Source organism: Balaenoptera borealis (genome assembly GCF_965194805.1).
Source record: "Balaenoptera borealis genome assembly, chromosome: 10".
NCBI classification, from domain to species: Eukaryota; Metazoa; Chordata; class Mammalia; order Artiodactyla; family Balaenopteridae; genus Balaenoptera; species Balaenoptera borealis.
The window spans coordinates 102,770,425-102,785,762 of NC_138874.1; the positions used below are offsets into that span (position 1 = coordinate 102,770,425).

The following is a 15,338-nucleotide window of genomic DNA, read 5'->3' on the forward strand; positions in this document are numbered from 1 at the left end:
TTTTAAAGCTGAAAATTAATAAGCTATATTTTGCACATAGAAACTGAACTAGTAAGAAATATGCCAGTGTGCCAATAGCTATAATCTTTAAATCACGTGATTGATTCATTTCTTTTGTATTCTTTTCCTTTAATACTTAGTATAATATCTCAGTGGAAATATGTTCTCTTAATCACTTTTAGGAAAATTCTTAGACCATGTGCTCATAGAAATGGGATATGGCTTGAAACCCAAGGGACAAAATTCTAAGAAGCAAAGTGCAGATTCAAGTGAGTATACAGATTAATATTGAACGGTGTAGTGATTTTAGTTATTGAAGAAATTATTGTCTCTTGTCTGTATTCCTAGAGTACTGCCTATATGAAATCCCTGAAACATCAATCTTGGGTGAGACAGCTCAGCTGAACAGTTCTCAGTAGTTTTTTTTGCCATCTGGAGGAGAAAACTCAATACTTACTGGTCTAAAAGTTATCACGGTTGAAATCGTAAATGATGGTGGTGTCCTAGTGAGAGTGTAAAGTGAGAGAAGTGAACTTGAGCTTACAATACCAAGGGAGAAGCTGTGATGGGAGAGGTGGAAAGAGAACAGGGAAAATGTTGCCAGAATAACAGAAGAGCAAATGTTCTGGGAAGGAGTCATCAGCAATAATAAATGCTGCAAAGGGGTCAAGTGGAAGGAACAAAATCCCCCCAGCAGTATCTGCTTCACTAAGGCACTGTGGAGGTGCCTTCAGGGAGCGTATTCTGTGGGCAGTATACGCCCACATAGAGAAGAGATTATAAAACAGTTGGTGGCAGAATCGCAGAGTGCAGTGGGGGCCCTGGGAAAGGCACCTGACCCAGATCGGGAGGAAAGCCTTTCACAGTGACATCATACTGAGCAGGAAATACTCAAGTTGCTGGGAGATTTGGGAGTATGTTCTGGGAAAAAAGACCAGCATGTATTAAGGCCTAGAGGTGTGAAAGAGCACAGTTAGGCCTGAAAAACTGGAAAATTGGATTAATGAAACCAAAAAGACTTATATTTCTGCTTTTTGATAAGGTGATCTTGAAGATGTCAGGAAAATCATAGCTGAAAACAAAATTGTTGTAGACAGAAGGGACCTAATCCCCAAAGTGTTGACTTTGAATGTAGGTGATGAGTTTTGCGGTGTGGTCGCCCACATTCACACTCCAGAAGACTTCTTTTGTCAACAGCTACAAAGTGGGCGTAAGTAAATCTTGATTTGTGCTATCAATATAACATACATCAAGAGACTCAGTGTGCAGATATGCAGATAATGTGTAAACTTGTATTTCTTTAGTTTAAGATGTGACCTGTATCCACAGATAAGCTCGCTGAACTTCAGGCGTCACTTAGCGAGTACTGCAGTCAGGTGTCCCCACGCTCTGATTTTTATCCAGCCATTGGTGATATCTGCTGTGCGCAGTTCTCTGGTAAGGAAAAGAGAGTATTATTGAATTTTTTACTTACAATTAAGTACCAAGAAATGAGACAATCTTCGTTTTGCATTGGATGGCTGCATTTGAAGTTTGAGTAGTGTACCAATTATGTTTTTAAGTATATCCAATTAAACTGAATCAAAGTGCGTAAGGGAGGAGGAGGACCTGTAAATGCTAGGGGGGGCGGGTGGTGATGGAGGTTTTTATTTTATCAGCCCTTTAGTTCTGGAGACTGATACAGACATTTGTTTATATCAGCGTGGGAACGTGGAACCTCCCAGGGTCATGTCTTGGCCAGTTTTCTTTGGAACAGCAAGAGTGTCTGGAGGCACATAGCTGTCGTGGCCCGGCCTCTGTAGCTGCACAGATGATGACCCTGTGATGACCGGGTTCAGTTCTCTGCTGAAGGGAGGGCCAGTGGCCTCACAGGAGGGGAGAGACAGGTAGGCCTCCGGTGAATCTGTGGCTTGGTTAGTGGAGTCTGGTTGACTCACACTGCCAGGTATTCTAAAATTGATCAAGACCTAATGGATTCACTCACATGACCAGGACATGTTCCCTGTCCTAATGAGTTAACTGTCTACTAGAGGGACTAAGCATGTAAATAAATAATGACAGCATACAACATGAGTTACCTAGAAAGGGATGAATAAAGGTGACATTTCAGGAGTTGAAAGCTTCTGATAAGGAAAAGTAGGAATGGTGGATAAGCATATATAGTTCAGTAAAGCTTGATGTTACATGAAAATAGAATCTACAAATGACCATCTAAATTGAGGAGGAAAAATTTTTGTTTATATCTACATTGGAAAATCATTTCAGATTGAGTCTCTCCTATTTTTAGAGGATGACCAGTGGTACCGTGCCTCTGTTTTGGCTTATGCTTCTGAGGATTTTGTACTGGTCGGATATGTAGACTATGGAAACTTTGAAATCCTTAGTTTGACAAGACTTTGCCCCATAACTCCGAAGTTGTTGGAATTGCCAATCCAAGCTATTAAGTGTGTGCTGGCAGGTATGTAATTTTTATAGTTCCCGTATTCTTAAAATGTTGAAACCGAAAGTTAAGAGCATTAGAATTGAAATTAAACTAGTGAGTAGATCAGGGAGTGTGTTTAGCTATAACTTACCTCAGTACAAAAACAATCCTTAATGGAACATTTAGGAAATACAGATGACTGTTTTGCTATCTGTAATAAAATGAAATTGAGTGTACCTGTGTTTATGAAATTGAGTATTCTTTTTTGTTATTTATATATCCTGCATTATCAATACATATCACAGAAGCCTGTCAATTGCATGAATTAGGGGGAAACTGCTTTTAAAAACAAGAACATTAACGATCATATGCTTAGAAATTACTGTATATGTGATGTGTTCCACTAGGAGCAGGAGCTTCTTTCCAGCGTAAAAGATGAGCTTCTACAACTTTTCATTCAAATGTACCATAATTTGACTAGTATCCAGTTATCAGAAGGATATTTCCAAGTTTTCGCTACTAGCAGTGTTCTTTTAACTACATTTTTCAACCTATCCAAGATCATTTCCTTAGGAAGAGGTACAAACTACTATGTATAAAATAAGTAAGCTATAGGGATGTATAGTACAGCACAGGGAATATAACCAATATTTTATAATAACTTTAAGTGGAGCATAATCTATAAAAATACTGAATCACTGCGTTGTACACCTGAAACTAATACAGTATTGTAAATCAAATATACTTCAATTAAAAATTAATGATCTTGGGGCTTCCCTGGTGGCACAGTGGTTGAGAATCTGCCTGCCAACGCAGGGGACACGGGTTCGAGCCCTGGTCTGGGAAGATCCCACATGCCACGGAGCAACTAGGCCCATGAGCCACAACTACTGAGCCTGCGCGTCTGGAGCCTGTGCTCCGCAGCAAGAGAGGCCGCGATCGTGAGAGGCCCGCGCACCGCGATGAAGAGTGGCCCCCGCTCCCCGCAACTAGAGAAAGCCCTCACACAGAAACGAAGACCCAACACAGCCAAAAATAAATAAATAAATAAATAAATTTATTTTAAAAAAAAATTAATGATCTTTTTTAAACTAATTTTTAAGAAAAAGATCATTTCCTTGGGATAGGTTGCAAAACGTACTTATATTTGCAAAATACCGCCTTAGGTGGAATGGAGGTGTCAGTGGGTATGCTTTTCATGTTTGTGATACATATTATGATTGTTCCCTAGAAAAGGTAGAACTCGTTTACACACCTACCAGAAACATAGCAGGGAGTCAATTCCTTGACACATTGGTGTACGAAATATCGGGTGGGCCAAAGGTTCGGTTTTTTCCGTAAGATGGCTCTAGTAGCCCTTAGTTGTCTTTAACTTCACTCGAAACAATTTTGTTAGATTGTATGTGACAGCTGTCAGGGTGCATTTAAAAAAAGACTTATCAAAATTGGTGAATTTTTGTGTAGCCGTTTTAATATTGAAGGTGGAAGAAAAAAAGCAACATTTTTGGCATATTCTTTATTCTTTCAAGAAAGATAAAAATGCAACTGAAGTGCACAAAAAGATTTGTGGAGAAGGTGCTGTGACTGATTAAATGTGTCAAAAGTGGTTAGTGAAGTTTCGTGCTGGAGATTTCTCTCTGGACGATGCTCCACGGTTGGTAGACCAGTTGAAGTTGATAGCGGTCAAATCAAAACAATAATTGAGAACAACCAACGTTATACCACGCGGGAGAGAGCTGACATACTCAAAATATCCAAATTGAGCGCTGAAAATCATTTGCACCAGCTTGGTTATGTGAATCGCTTTGATGTTTGGGTTCCACATAAGTTAAGCGAAAAAAACCTTCTTGACCATATTTCCGCATGCGATTCTTTTTTTTTTAAACATCTTTATTGGAGTATAATTGCTTTACAATGGTGTGTTAGTTTCTGCTTTATAACAAAGCGCATGGGATTCTTTACTGAAACGTAATGAAAACGTTCCGTTTTTAAAACACATTGTGACGGGAGATGAAAAGTGGATACTGTACAATAATGTGGAATGGAAGAGATCATGGGGCAAGCGAAATGAACCACCACTAACCACACCAAAGGCCAGTCTTCATCCAAAGAAGGTGATGTTGTGTATGTGGTGGGATTGGAAGGGAGTCCTCTATCAGGACCTCCTTCCGGAAAACCAAAGGATTCATTCCAATAAGTACTGCTGCCAGTTAGACCAACTGAAAGCAGCACTCGACGAAAAGCGTCCAGAATTAGTCAATGGAAAACGCATAATCTTCCATCAGGATAACGCAAGACCACGTTTCTTTGATGACCAGGCAAAAACTGTTACAGCTTGCCTGGGAAGTTCTGATTCATCTGCTGTATTCACCAGATATTGCACCTTCAGATTTCCATTTATTTCGGTCTTTACAAAATTCTCTTAATGGAAAAAATTTCAATTCTCTGGAAGACTGTAAAAGGTACCTTTTATCTTCTTTGCTCAAAAAGATAAAAAGTTTTGGGAAGATGGAATTATGAAGTTGCCTGAAAAATGACAGGAAGTGTGGAACAAAAGGGTGAATATGTTGTTCGATAAAGGTCTTAGTGAAAATGAAAAATGTCTTTTACTTTTATTTAAAAAACTGAAGGTACTTTTGTCCTGCCCAATAGATATTTCTGTATCATTTCATCTTGGCCAATTTTGATAAGCTAAAAACTAAATCGTTTTAATTTGCTTCATTACCAGTGAGACCGGATGTTTTTTCATAAGTTACTTGGCTCTTAATTTTCTGAAATGACTTGGCATAACTTTGGGGTTGTTGATTTTTGTAAGTGCCCTTTCAGTAAATGCTACAGACATTTCAGACGTCAGTATTAGCGACCAGTGTTTCTTCTAGATTGTTTTATACTTTTGTTTGTGATTTTCTTAACAACCTTATTGCCATATAATTTATATACCATAAAAAACACTGTTTTAGGCAATTCTCTGGCAGTCCAGTGGTTAAGACTCCACCCTTTCACTGCCAAGGGCGTGGGTTTGATCCCTGGTGGGGGAACTAAGATCCTGCAAGCCGCGCGGCACAGCCAAAAAAAAAAAAAATCAGTGTTTTAGGTATACAATTCAGTGATTTTTAGTAATTTACCGAGTTGTACAGCCATCACCATAATCCAGTTTTGGAACATTTCCATCACCCCACTGAGATCTCTTGTACCCATTTATATATAGTTAATCCTAGCTTCCTAGGCAACCATTTATCTACTTTCGGTCTTCTAGATTTGCTTCTTTGGACATTTTGTAAAATCAATGGATTTATGATGGTTTGTTTACATAGAAATATAGAAGCTTTTTACAGACTTTTTCTTTATAATTTTGCCTTCATTTTCGTGTTTAGAAAATCCTTCTCAGATGGGACTTTCTGGTTCCAGTGTTTGTCATAGAGTCCTTAAGTTTGTGGAAATTAGGAGCTAAATTTGTAAAGGCTCGCAATAAGAAATATTTTAACATTCTTTTAAAAAATTCTTTGTTAGGAGTAAAGCCATCATCAGGAATTTGGACTTCAGAAGCTCTTTGTCTGATGAGAAAAACTGTACAGAACAAAATGATCACGGTGATAGTGGTGGACAAGCTGGAAAACAGTTCCCTGGTGGAACTTATGGATAGGTCTGTGATGCCCCACGTCAGTGTCACCAAAGTGCTCATCGATGCAGGCGTTGCCGTGGGGGACAAGGGGGTAGTGACAGATAAGCCCAGTGACATGAAAGGAGCCAGTGGTAAGTAAGTTGTCCACCAGATAATGTCCGTGCTGGAATTCAGGTGGCTTTGTGAATGTATGGGTTCTCATACTTTAAACAAGAATTGATGTTGAGTACCTTTTGTCCTTTTAAATCAAGCATTCATCTAAAGAGTGTGTTTGGGTCACTGCAGCTGAAGATCGGTCAGAAATGTGAATTTGAAATTTGGAATTCAGTGAGGTAGTAATGGTTAATTCTCATACTAATTAACTTTCCTGCAAAGTCACTAAGAAAGTCATTGGACATTCAGTTCTTCAAAAGCAGACTCTAGCAGCCCTACCTCCAACTCCCCGCTCTGGCCATTTGTTTTGCAAAACGTCCATTTATTTTCACAGTTTCCTCGGGTGTAGAAGCAGAAGTCAGTCTGTTGGAGTGGACATGGGTTGAACTTGCTGTTGATCAGACAGTAGATGTTGTGGTCTGTATGATGTATAGTCCTGGAGAATTTTATTGCCATGTGCTTAAAGAGGATGGTAAGTTGACTCATTTATTTCTTTTTACAGTACACTGGCATAGATAATAGGTCAAGATAAGTTTGTTATTGGGTGGTGAAACTGTTCTCTTTCCAGTAAAGGCCAAGTGGGTATTTGTACTTTCAAGAAAGATTTGGTTTTACTTGGTTGCCTTTTATTCCATTGTAAGACATTATTTCTGTTTTCAATAGTCTCTGTTTAAACCAGCTTAGATTTCACAGAATGTCTCCTAAATTCATTTTTGAAAAATTTTAATTGTTGATCTCATTGACGCACAACACACATACAGGTAAGTGCACAAATACGAGTGCAGCATAACAAATTATCACAAAGTCAAAACCTTGTATAACCAATATCTGGTTACCAGTAACCCGTAAGTTTCCTTCATGTCTCCTGACAATCACTGCCATTTCTTTCTTTCAGAAGTAAATATGATCGTACCTTCTAATAATAGCATAGATTAGTTTTTCCCATTTATGAACTTTATATAAATGGAGTCATACAATATGTCCTCTTCTGTGCCTTGTTGCTTTTTTTTTCACATTTGTGAGTTGGGACCATCATTTTCACATGTGGCTGCAGCTCGTTTTTTGTTGCTGCATAGTGATCCGTTGTATGAATGTCTGCAATTTACTGTTCCTTTCTGCTGTTGGACATTTGGGGTATTTCTAGTTCTGAGCTATAAAATGTTGGTAAGAATATTCTCATACAAATTTAGCGCACATGCATTTCCATTGAACATGTACCTAGGAATGAAATTACTGGCCAAATCTTAAAGGGTATGTGTATTTTCAGCTCTGATCAATGAATGCTAAAAAGTTTCCAAAGTGATCATGGCAGTTGTTGGTTTGAGAATTCTAGTTGCTCCACATCCTCGCAAACACTTTGTATTTTCCGTCTTTTTCCCTTGAGCCATTCTGGTGAGCATCATTGATTTTAACCTCTCTTAAGTTTTGGGTTTTCTCTCTGTCAAGTAAGGATGTTACCCTAGATAACTAAGTTCCTGCCTGGCTCCCAGTTTGTGAGATTTGTCATCCCTTCATACAGAATCATCTGGTAGATAGGCTACTATTTTAAAATATTTGCCACTTTCTTATTTTCATAAGTGATTGTACAAGCATATGGTACAAATTTTAAAGTTACAAAAGAGAATATAGTGAAAAGTAAGTTTCCCAGTTCTTCTTCTCAGATTTCTAAATATCCTTCCAGTTCCTTTTCTCAATGTTCTTAATATCTTTCCAAAAGTACTCTATACATATGCTTGTATGAATATATATACTCCTTTTTATGTAGGCATAAATGGTAAAATAAATAATATTTGCACTTTGCCTTTTTCTCCCACTCTGTCTTGGATATCAGTTCACATAGTGTTTCCTCCGTCCTTTTTAAAATATACTTTTAATTTTGGAATAATTTTAGATTTACAGAAAAGTTGCCAAGATAGTACAGAGAGTTCCTGTATACCCTTAGTTTTCTCTATAGTACCACAATTATGTAAGATGTTAACATTTGTTACAACTGAAGAGACCCACATTGGTAAGTGTCTATGAACTAACCTCCAGACTTTATCTGGGTTTCGCTAGATGTCTTTTCCATTTCTGGTAATGTCCCTTTTCTGTTCCAGGGTACCGCATCACTGTACGTCCTCATTCCTTTTCATGGTTACATGGTATTCCCCTGTGTGGGTTTACCCTAATTTAGTTAACCTAGGTACGGATAGCTAAAGGATTCCTGGGTACAAGCATTTATTACTAAAAACAATTTTTGTAATCTGTGATTTTATTCTGAGACTATATCCTTGAGACAAATTCCTAAAATTGTACAACAGTTATTAAGTCAAAGGATATGTGCTTGTGCTCTTGAGAGAGTGCCCTCAAGAGGTCATCCAGGCTGATTTCCACTGTCAGTGTGTGAAAGTGCCCTCTCCCACACCATTTCCTGCAGTGTGTCCTTAAACTCTCTTATTTTGACTAATCTGAAAGGTGACAATTCTAACTCGATACAACTTAATTTCCGTTTCTGTGAATGGGTCTTTGCCACATATTTAAAAGATACTTTTCTTTTACTTATATAGTGTTCAGATCCCTTTACTTGGCATTTTAAAGCTCTCCATGGTCTGTATCTTTCCAAGCACATCTCTGGTGTTTTTCTTCAGTGATTCACCTTTCCATTCCTCTTCTCTGCCAGACTGCTCCCAGCAAGTGTTTTTTGGCTGCCTAATTTGGTACTTTGCCTCAGAGCCGTTTCTTTTTCTGGAATACCCTCTCCTTTTCTAGCAAACAAGTCATACTTCAGATTTCTCTATGAAGCCCTTAGTGCACAGAGCTCACCTCTCTGAAAGTCCTTAGCAGACACTATCTGTGCCAACCATTTAGTAATTACATATACTCCTTCAGGACGGCTTATATGTAACTTCCTTTCTGTGCAGGCTTGTGCACTGTTTCCTGGTCCACGTGCAAAGCTCATGCTCTAGCATACTGACGACAATGCCATCATCATGGCTCTGTGCCCAGTAAATTGTTGGTATGGGGTTTACTGAGAGTATTAACTAAATAATGACTTATTTGCCCAATTTCTTAATAAGGAGAAGGGAAAGGTATTTGGTGTACTTTATAGTTGCTTGGGGATGTGCCTGGGTTTTTATGATCATCAAAACACTTTCCAACTTTAAATGAAAATCTGTTACTCTGCATGTTTTTAAAATATTAAACACTATGTGTATTGTGTTTTCAGCTCTAAAGAAACTCAGTGACTTGAACAAATTGGTAGCAGAATATTGCCAGCAGAAGTTGCCTAATAATTTTAAGGCAGAAATAGGGCAACCTTGTTGTGCTTTTTTTGTAGGTAAGTTGCAGTTGGCACAATATTGACTATATTAGAATCTTTTATTTCTTGACATTCAAGCCTCATTTTTAGTGTGTATTTTCTTCCTGATGCTTAAGCAGATATTTTTCATAATCAAAATTAAATGAATGCTTAAAATACCGTGTTTTTTTTCTTCTCTCTTTGTAACAAGGAGCCTCCAAATGATACATTCTTACCTAACTTTGTCACATGCTTTTCTTTCCAGAATTTCTGATAATATTAAAAGCTAAAGAATGGGAAACCTGTTCACTGCAGATTCATTGTTTCTTCTGGTCACCCTGTGCATGTTTATTTTGAAAATATGTTTGATGAAACACCTTAAATTTCATTGCATGTTTTTCTGTTTATTTTTTCTATTATTTACCAAGTAACAAGTGAAACAATCTCATTAGCGGTGAGAATATTACAAGTCTTCCAGTTTGACAAATATGATCAAGTTTATTAAGTCTTTACTTCACTTAATATTCTGCTTATTGGTTAGGTTATGAATGAAATCTTTATAGTAGATGTAAAAGTGTGATGCTATAAAAACTTTGGTGATATTCTAAGAATGAATTTTGAGAATTCTCCTTCTAGGGATTTCTGAATTAAAAACTAAAGGTGTTGTCTGGGAAGAGAAATATTATTAGCTACTTTAGACAAAGAATGGTCTTTTTCAAGATAAAAATTTCAAACCTTAATAGAAGGGAAATATTCCATGTTACAAATTTTGTGTTAAATCTAGGTGATGGTAATTGGTATCGTGCTTTAGTCAAGGAAATCTTACCAAATGGAAACATTAAAGTACAGTTTGTGGATTATGGAAACATTGAAGAAGTTACTGCAGATGAACTCCAAATGATCCCATCCAAATTTTTAAAACTTCCATTTCAGGGGATACAGTGCTGGCTAGTAGGTATGGTGCAGAGTAAGGAATTTTCTCAACTGTCTTCTAATACTTAGAGTACATAAATTTCTCAGTATTAATATATTTATAATTTTAATATTTTGTGTAAGTTATTTTCTGTTTCATATTATAAAATTTAGAAACATATATTTAAAGATACTGGCCAAAATGTTCAGTGTTGATGTCAAAGTAAGGAAGCAGCTGCTTTTCTATACTTATGAGAGGAGTGAAAACCGACGCTTTCTTTTGAAGACATTTTGCAGGATTCCTTAAGAGCCTCAAATATTCTTACCTTTTGTCTTAGCAAGTTTACTTCTAATAATTCATCCTAAAGAAATAATCATGTGATTTCACAAAGTTCACCTACATGGAAATTCATTACACTGCTGTTAATAATAGCAAAACAACCTGAATAGCCAATAGTAGAGGCTTGGGTAAATGAGGATCCGTGTAATGGGTAGTGGTAGTACCTATTTCATAGGTTTGTTGTGAAGATTATTAAATGAATGTTTAGATCAGGGTCTGGCACTCAAAGTTCTATTAAGTGTTCGTTCTTATTACACAGTCATTAAAATGTGAAATATGTGTTGATGTGAAAACTAGTTCATGATTTAAGTGAAGGAAGCAAGTTACGAAAGAGATGCAGGATGGCATTGTGATTAAGAGGACAGATTAGAAGCAGCTCTGCTGCCTACTAGCTGTGAGACCTTAGGTAAACTGTTTAAACTCTGTGCTTCCTTTTCCTCGTCTGGAAAATAACGGTACCTTCCTCAAAAAGGCATTAAGAATAAAAGAGATGCAAGGCATAAAGCACTGAATAGTGCCTAACATTATAACTATTTTTATTATTATAAAAATTTATTTATAAAAGAACTATGAGTATATATGTGCATGTGTGTATTTCCATATGCACATAAAGATTATGAAAGGTTGGATACCAAAATGTTAATAGTGGTCATGTCTAGAAGCATTAGATGCTTTTTATTTTTCCTTTTGCCTGTTTTCTTTCTACTTATTTTACACTAAGTATGTTTTGGATTATTGTTTTTAATCACCATGTTTTATGTCAGTGTTTCTTAAAATATGACCCCTCCACCCCACAGCCAGTAGTATCAACATGAGAACTTGTTAAAAATGCAGATTCGTAGTCCCCACCCAAGACCTACTACTAAATTGGAAACTCTAGGGTGGGGCCCCAAAATCTGTTTTCACAAGCCCTCTACGTAATTCAGATGCACACTCACATTTGAGAACCACTGTTATGAAAATAAGGGTATAAGCCAAAGTTATCCCAGAAAGATAATTTTTGGTTAAATAATTAAAAATGATATTTTGACATTATCATTGGAAAACTATCCACAAAGGTGAAAGTGTATGTTTAACATCTTTTACCAGAATAGTTGATAACTCATCATTGTGTATGTAACCATAGTGGCTTCTAAAAGAAATAATAATTCCATTTTTGCCTATTGGGAAAAATGCCAGGTGAAGATACGTTAGTGAGGAAAGTAAAGACGGATCCTGAGCCTCCTAAAACAGTAGTATATTTGTAGATGGCATTATCTGCAACTCAGGCACTGAGGATGTAGATATATAATTGATTATTGAGAATAGATATTCAAAATCACTGACCTGAATGGTGAACTTGGGAAGGGTCCAGTCCTGGGTATTATTGAGGCAAAAAATGCAGCTTTGGGGCACAGAATTCTTTTTTTTTTTAACATCTTTATTGGAGTATAATTGCTTTACAATGGTGTGTTAGTTTCTGCTTTATAACAAAGTGAATCAGTTATACATACACATATGTTCCCATGTCTCTTCCCTCTTGCGTCTCCCTCCCTCCCGCCCCTCTAGGTGGTCACAAACCACTGAGCTGATCTCCCTGTGCTATGCGGCTGCTTCCCACTAGCTAGCTATTTTACGTTTGGTAGTGTATATATGTCCATGACACTCTCTCACTTTGTCCCAGCTTACCCTTCCCCTTCCCCATATCCTCAAGTCCATTCTCTAGTAGGTCTGTGTCTTTATTCCCGTCTTACCCTTAGGTTCTTCTTGACCTTTTTTTTTTTTTTCTTAGATTCCATATATATGTGTTAGCATATGGTATTTGTTTTTCTCTCTCTGACTTACTTCACTCTGTATGACAGACTCTAGGTCCATCCACCTCACTACAAATAACTCAGTTTCGTTTCTTTTTATGGCTGAGTAATATTCCATTGTATATATGTGCCACATCTTCTTTATCCATTCATCTGTCGATGGACACTTAGGTTGCTTCCATGTCCTGGCTGTTGTAAATAGAGCTGCAATGAACATTTTGGTACATGACTCTTTTTGAATTATGGTTGAAGACTTCCCTAATATGGGAAAGGAAATAGTTAATCAAGTCCAGGAAGCACAGAAAGTCCCATACAGGATAGATCCAAGGAGAAACACGCCAAGACACATATTAATCAAACTATCAAAAATTAAATACAAAGAAAACATATTAAGGGCAGAATTCTTCTTAATGCTGTTTTATTTGTTAGATATACAGCCTAGAAACAAACACTGGACCAGAGAAGCCATAGCAAGATTTCAGACGTGTGTCACAGGGATAAAACTCCAAGCCCGAGTGGTTGAAATCACTGAAAATGGAGTGGGAATTGAACTCACCGATCTTTCCACTTCTTATCCCAGGATAATTACTGATGTTCTGATTGAGGAACATCTGGTTTTAAAAGCTAGTTCACCATGTAAAGACTTAGTGAAAAACAGTCCTGTTGATAAACATGGTCTTCAGATTGATGCCCCATGGCTTCAAGGTAACATTTTTAAACTGCTATTTAAATTTATGTTATCCTTTGCTTTTATAGGCTATGAAAATTTTTCTATTCCAAGTGACATGATTTTCCTGTAGAAATATGCTTTGTGGAAATAGATTAGTAATAGGTAAAGTTAGTTTAATATTTATGGAAACATGGTTTTTTTATTAAACACTGTACTCATTTTTAATGTAATTATTTGTCAGGCAGACGTGTATCATACAGCTATGTATCCTTTAAAGTTTGAGTAAATTTTAAGAATTAAATATACTACAGAAATGGAAATATACTACTGAAATATGCTATAGGAGCGTAATAGTTTAAGGATTCTTATTATAGATTGAGCTTTTTTGTAATGCACACCAAAATCCCTCGAATTAAACAGATTGTTTTATGAAAATACAGATTTTCGTTTTGGGAATTTGGGAATGTTGGTATTCAGTAGAATACTAAATTTTATCTTTTTCATGAGAGACCTGTATTTCGTATGTTTTCAGCCACCTCTTCAGCTGAGCAGTGGAGGACAATAGAATTGCCAGTTAATAAAGCTGTACAGGCAAACATATTAGAAATCGTAAACCCAAACTTGTTTTATGCTCTACCAAATGAAATGCCAGGTAAGAAACCAAACAAAGTTTGAGACATGTTTATGCTGGTCTTTTAAACTGTAGAATGAACTTACCTGAATTCCTTAGGAAGTGATGGGGAGAAGAAGGTGATGATTTCTGTTTCACTCAGTGTTTTAGTTGATCATAATAACACTTCAGGAAAATTTAATTATAAAAACACGAACGTGAACATGCCCTGCATTCAGCACCTACTCCACCTGGTCTTGATCATCTACAGCTTTTTATAACAAAGCAACGTCCTTAATTACTGTATAATTTCTTGTTTTAAAATAGGTACTGTCTGTATTGAATTGTACTTACTACGCTAACCTTCTACAAGCATTAAGAGAATTTGAACCAAAACAGTTTTAGATACGTTGGAAGAGTACTTCCTAATCAGCCTATAATCACAGTGTTACTGTATCTTAGAAACTTAGAGAAATGTTTTACACGGGCCCTAATCATGAAGAAAAGTAGCATATAAATGTTGACTTTCCTTTTCCTTTTTTATTTTGTGAAAGATTACAATTAAGGCATCTCTTCAGTGTATTTTAGTTTTTTTTTTGAATTCATTTATTTTATTTACTTATTTTTGGCTGCGTTGGGTCTTCGTTGCTGCGCGCGGGCTTTCTCTAGTTGCGGTGAGCGGGGGCTACTCTTCGTTCCGGTGCGTGGGTTTCTCATTGTGGTGGCTTCTCTTGTTGCGGAGCACAGGCTCTAGACCCGCGGGCTTCAGTAGTTGTGGTTCGCGGGCTCTAGAGCGCAGGCTCAGTAGTTGTGGTGCATGGGCTTTGTTGCTCCGTGGCATGTGGGATCTTCCCGGACCAGGGCTCGAACCCATGTCCCCCGCATTGGCAGGCGGATTCTTAACCACTGCGCCACCAAGGAAGCCCCAGTGTATTTAAGTTTATTCTTGCAGTATCAGAGGCTGAGTTAGTGCAAGTTTGCTATTCAAAATAATTTGCAGGTATTTGAAAGCTGAAAAAAATGAAAAATTTTTTTTTTCAAATGGTCAAACCAAGAATTCTGATAACAGTAACTGCTCTTAAATTTATTCTCCAGTATTAGGAATAATCAACTTTAAACTGTATAGTGGAAAGCAGGGTCTTAGGATTATTGCATCCTGACCATAACATATGGTATGATGAATTGGAAGTACTTTGCTTCATTTAATTAACTGTAACACACTTAACTGAAAAGTATACTGAACAGTCGTAAAACTGCAACCTAATAGAACAAGTTTTTGTAGAAGGAACACACTAGAATAGCCACCCTGATCAAGAAATTAGCCCCCCAGTGGCTTCCTTCTTGCCCCCTCCCAGTCTTGTATCCCTTCCCCACAAGGTAACCAGTAGTGGTTTTATCTTTTTTTGGCTTTATCTATTTTAAAAATATAAATGTATATTTTAATATATATGGGGTCTTTTTTGAGTGATTAGATTTGACTTTCCTTTTTATATAAATACTTCTATAAATAGTAGCATTGAAAATTTCTTCACAAAACAT

General features: G+C 37.0%; 1 protein-coding gene across 1 annotated transcript in view; it reads left to right on the forward strand.

Moving 5' to 3' along the window:
• Positions 1–15,338, forward strand: part of TDRD1 (tudor domain containing 1) — a gene marked incomplete at its 3' end in the record, with an annotated part of 34,602 nt that overhangs the window by 14,397 nt on the left and 4,867 nt on the right. The window contains exons 10-19 of the mRNA XM_082407855.1: positions 183–269; positions 1,043–1,210; positions 1,330–1,437; positions 2,288–2,458; positions 5,933–6,175; positions 6,532–6,669; positions 9,403–9,513; positions 10,259–10,429; positions 12,949–13,224; positions 13,722–13,841. Of these exons, the coding sequence (XP_082263981.1) occupies positions 183–269; positions 1,043–1,210; positions 1,330–1,437; positions 2,288–2,458; positions 5,933–6,175; positions 6,532–6,669; positions 9,403–9,513; positions 10,259–10,429; positions 12,949–13,224; positions 13,722–13,841 (1,593 nt within the window). The remainder of the gene's footprint in view (positions 1–182; positions 270–1,042; positions 1,211–1,329; positions 1,438–2,287; positions 2,459–5,932; positions 6,176–6,531; positions 6,670–9,402; positions 9,514–10,258; positions 10,430–12,948; positions 13,225–13,721; positions 13,842–15,338) is intronic.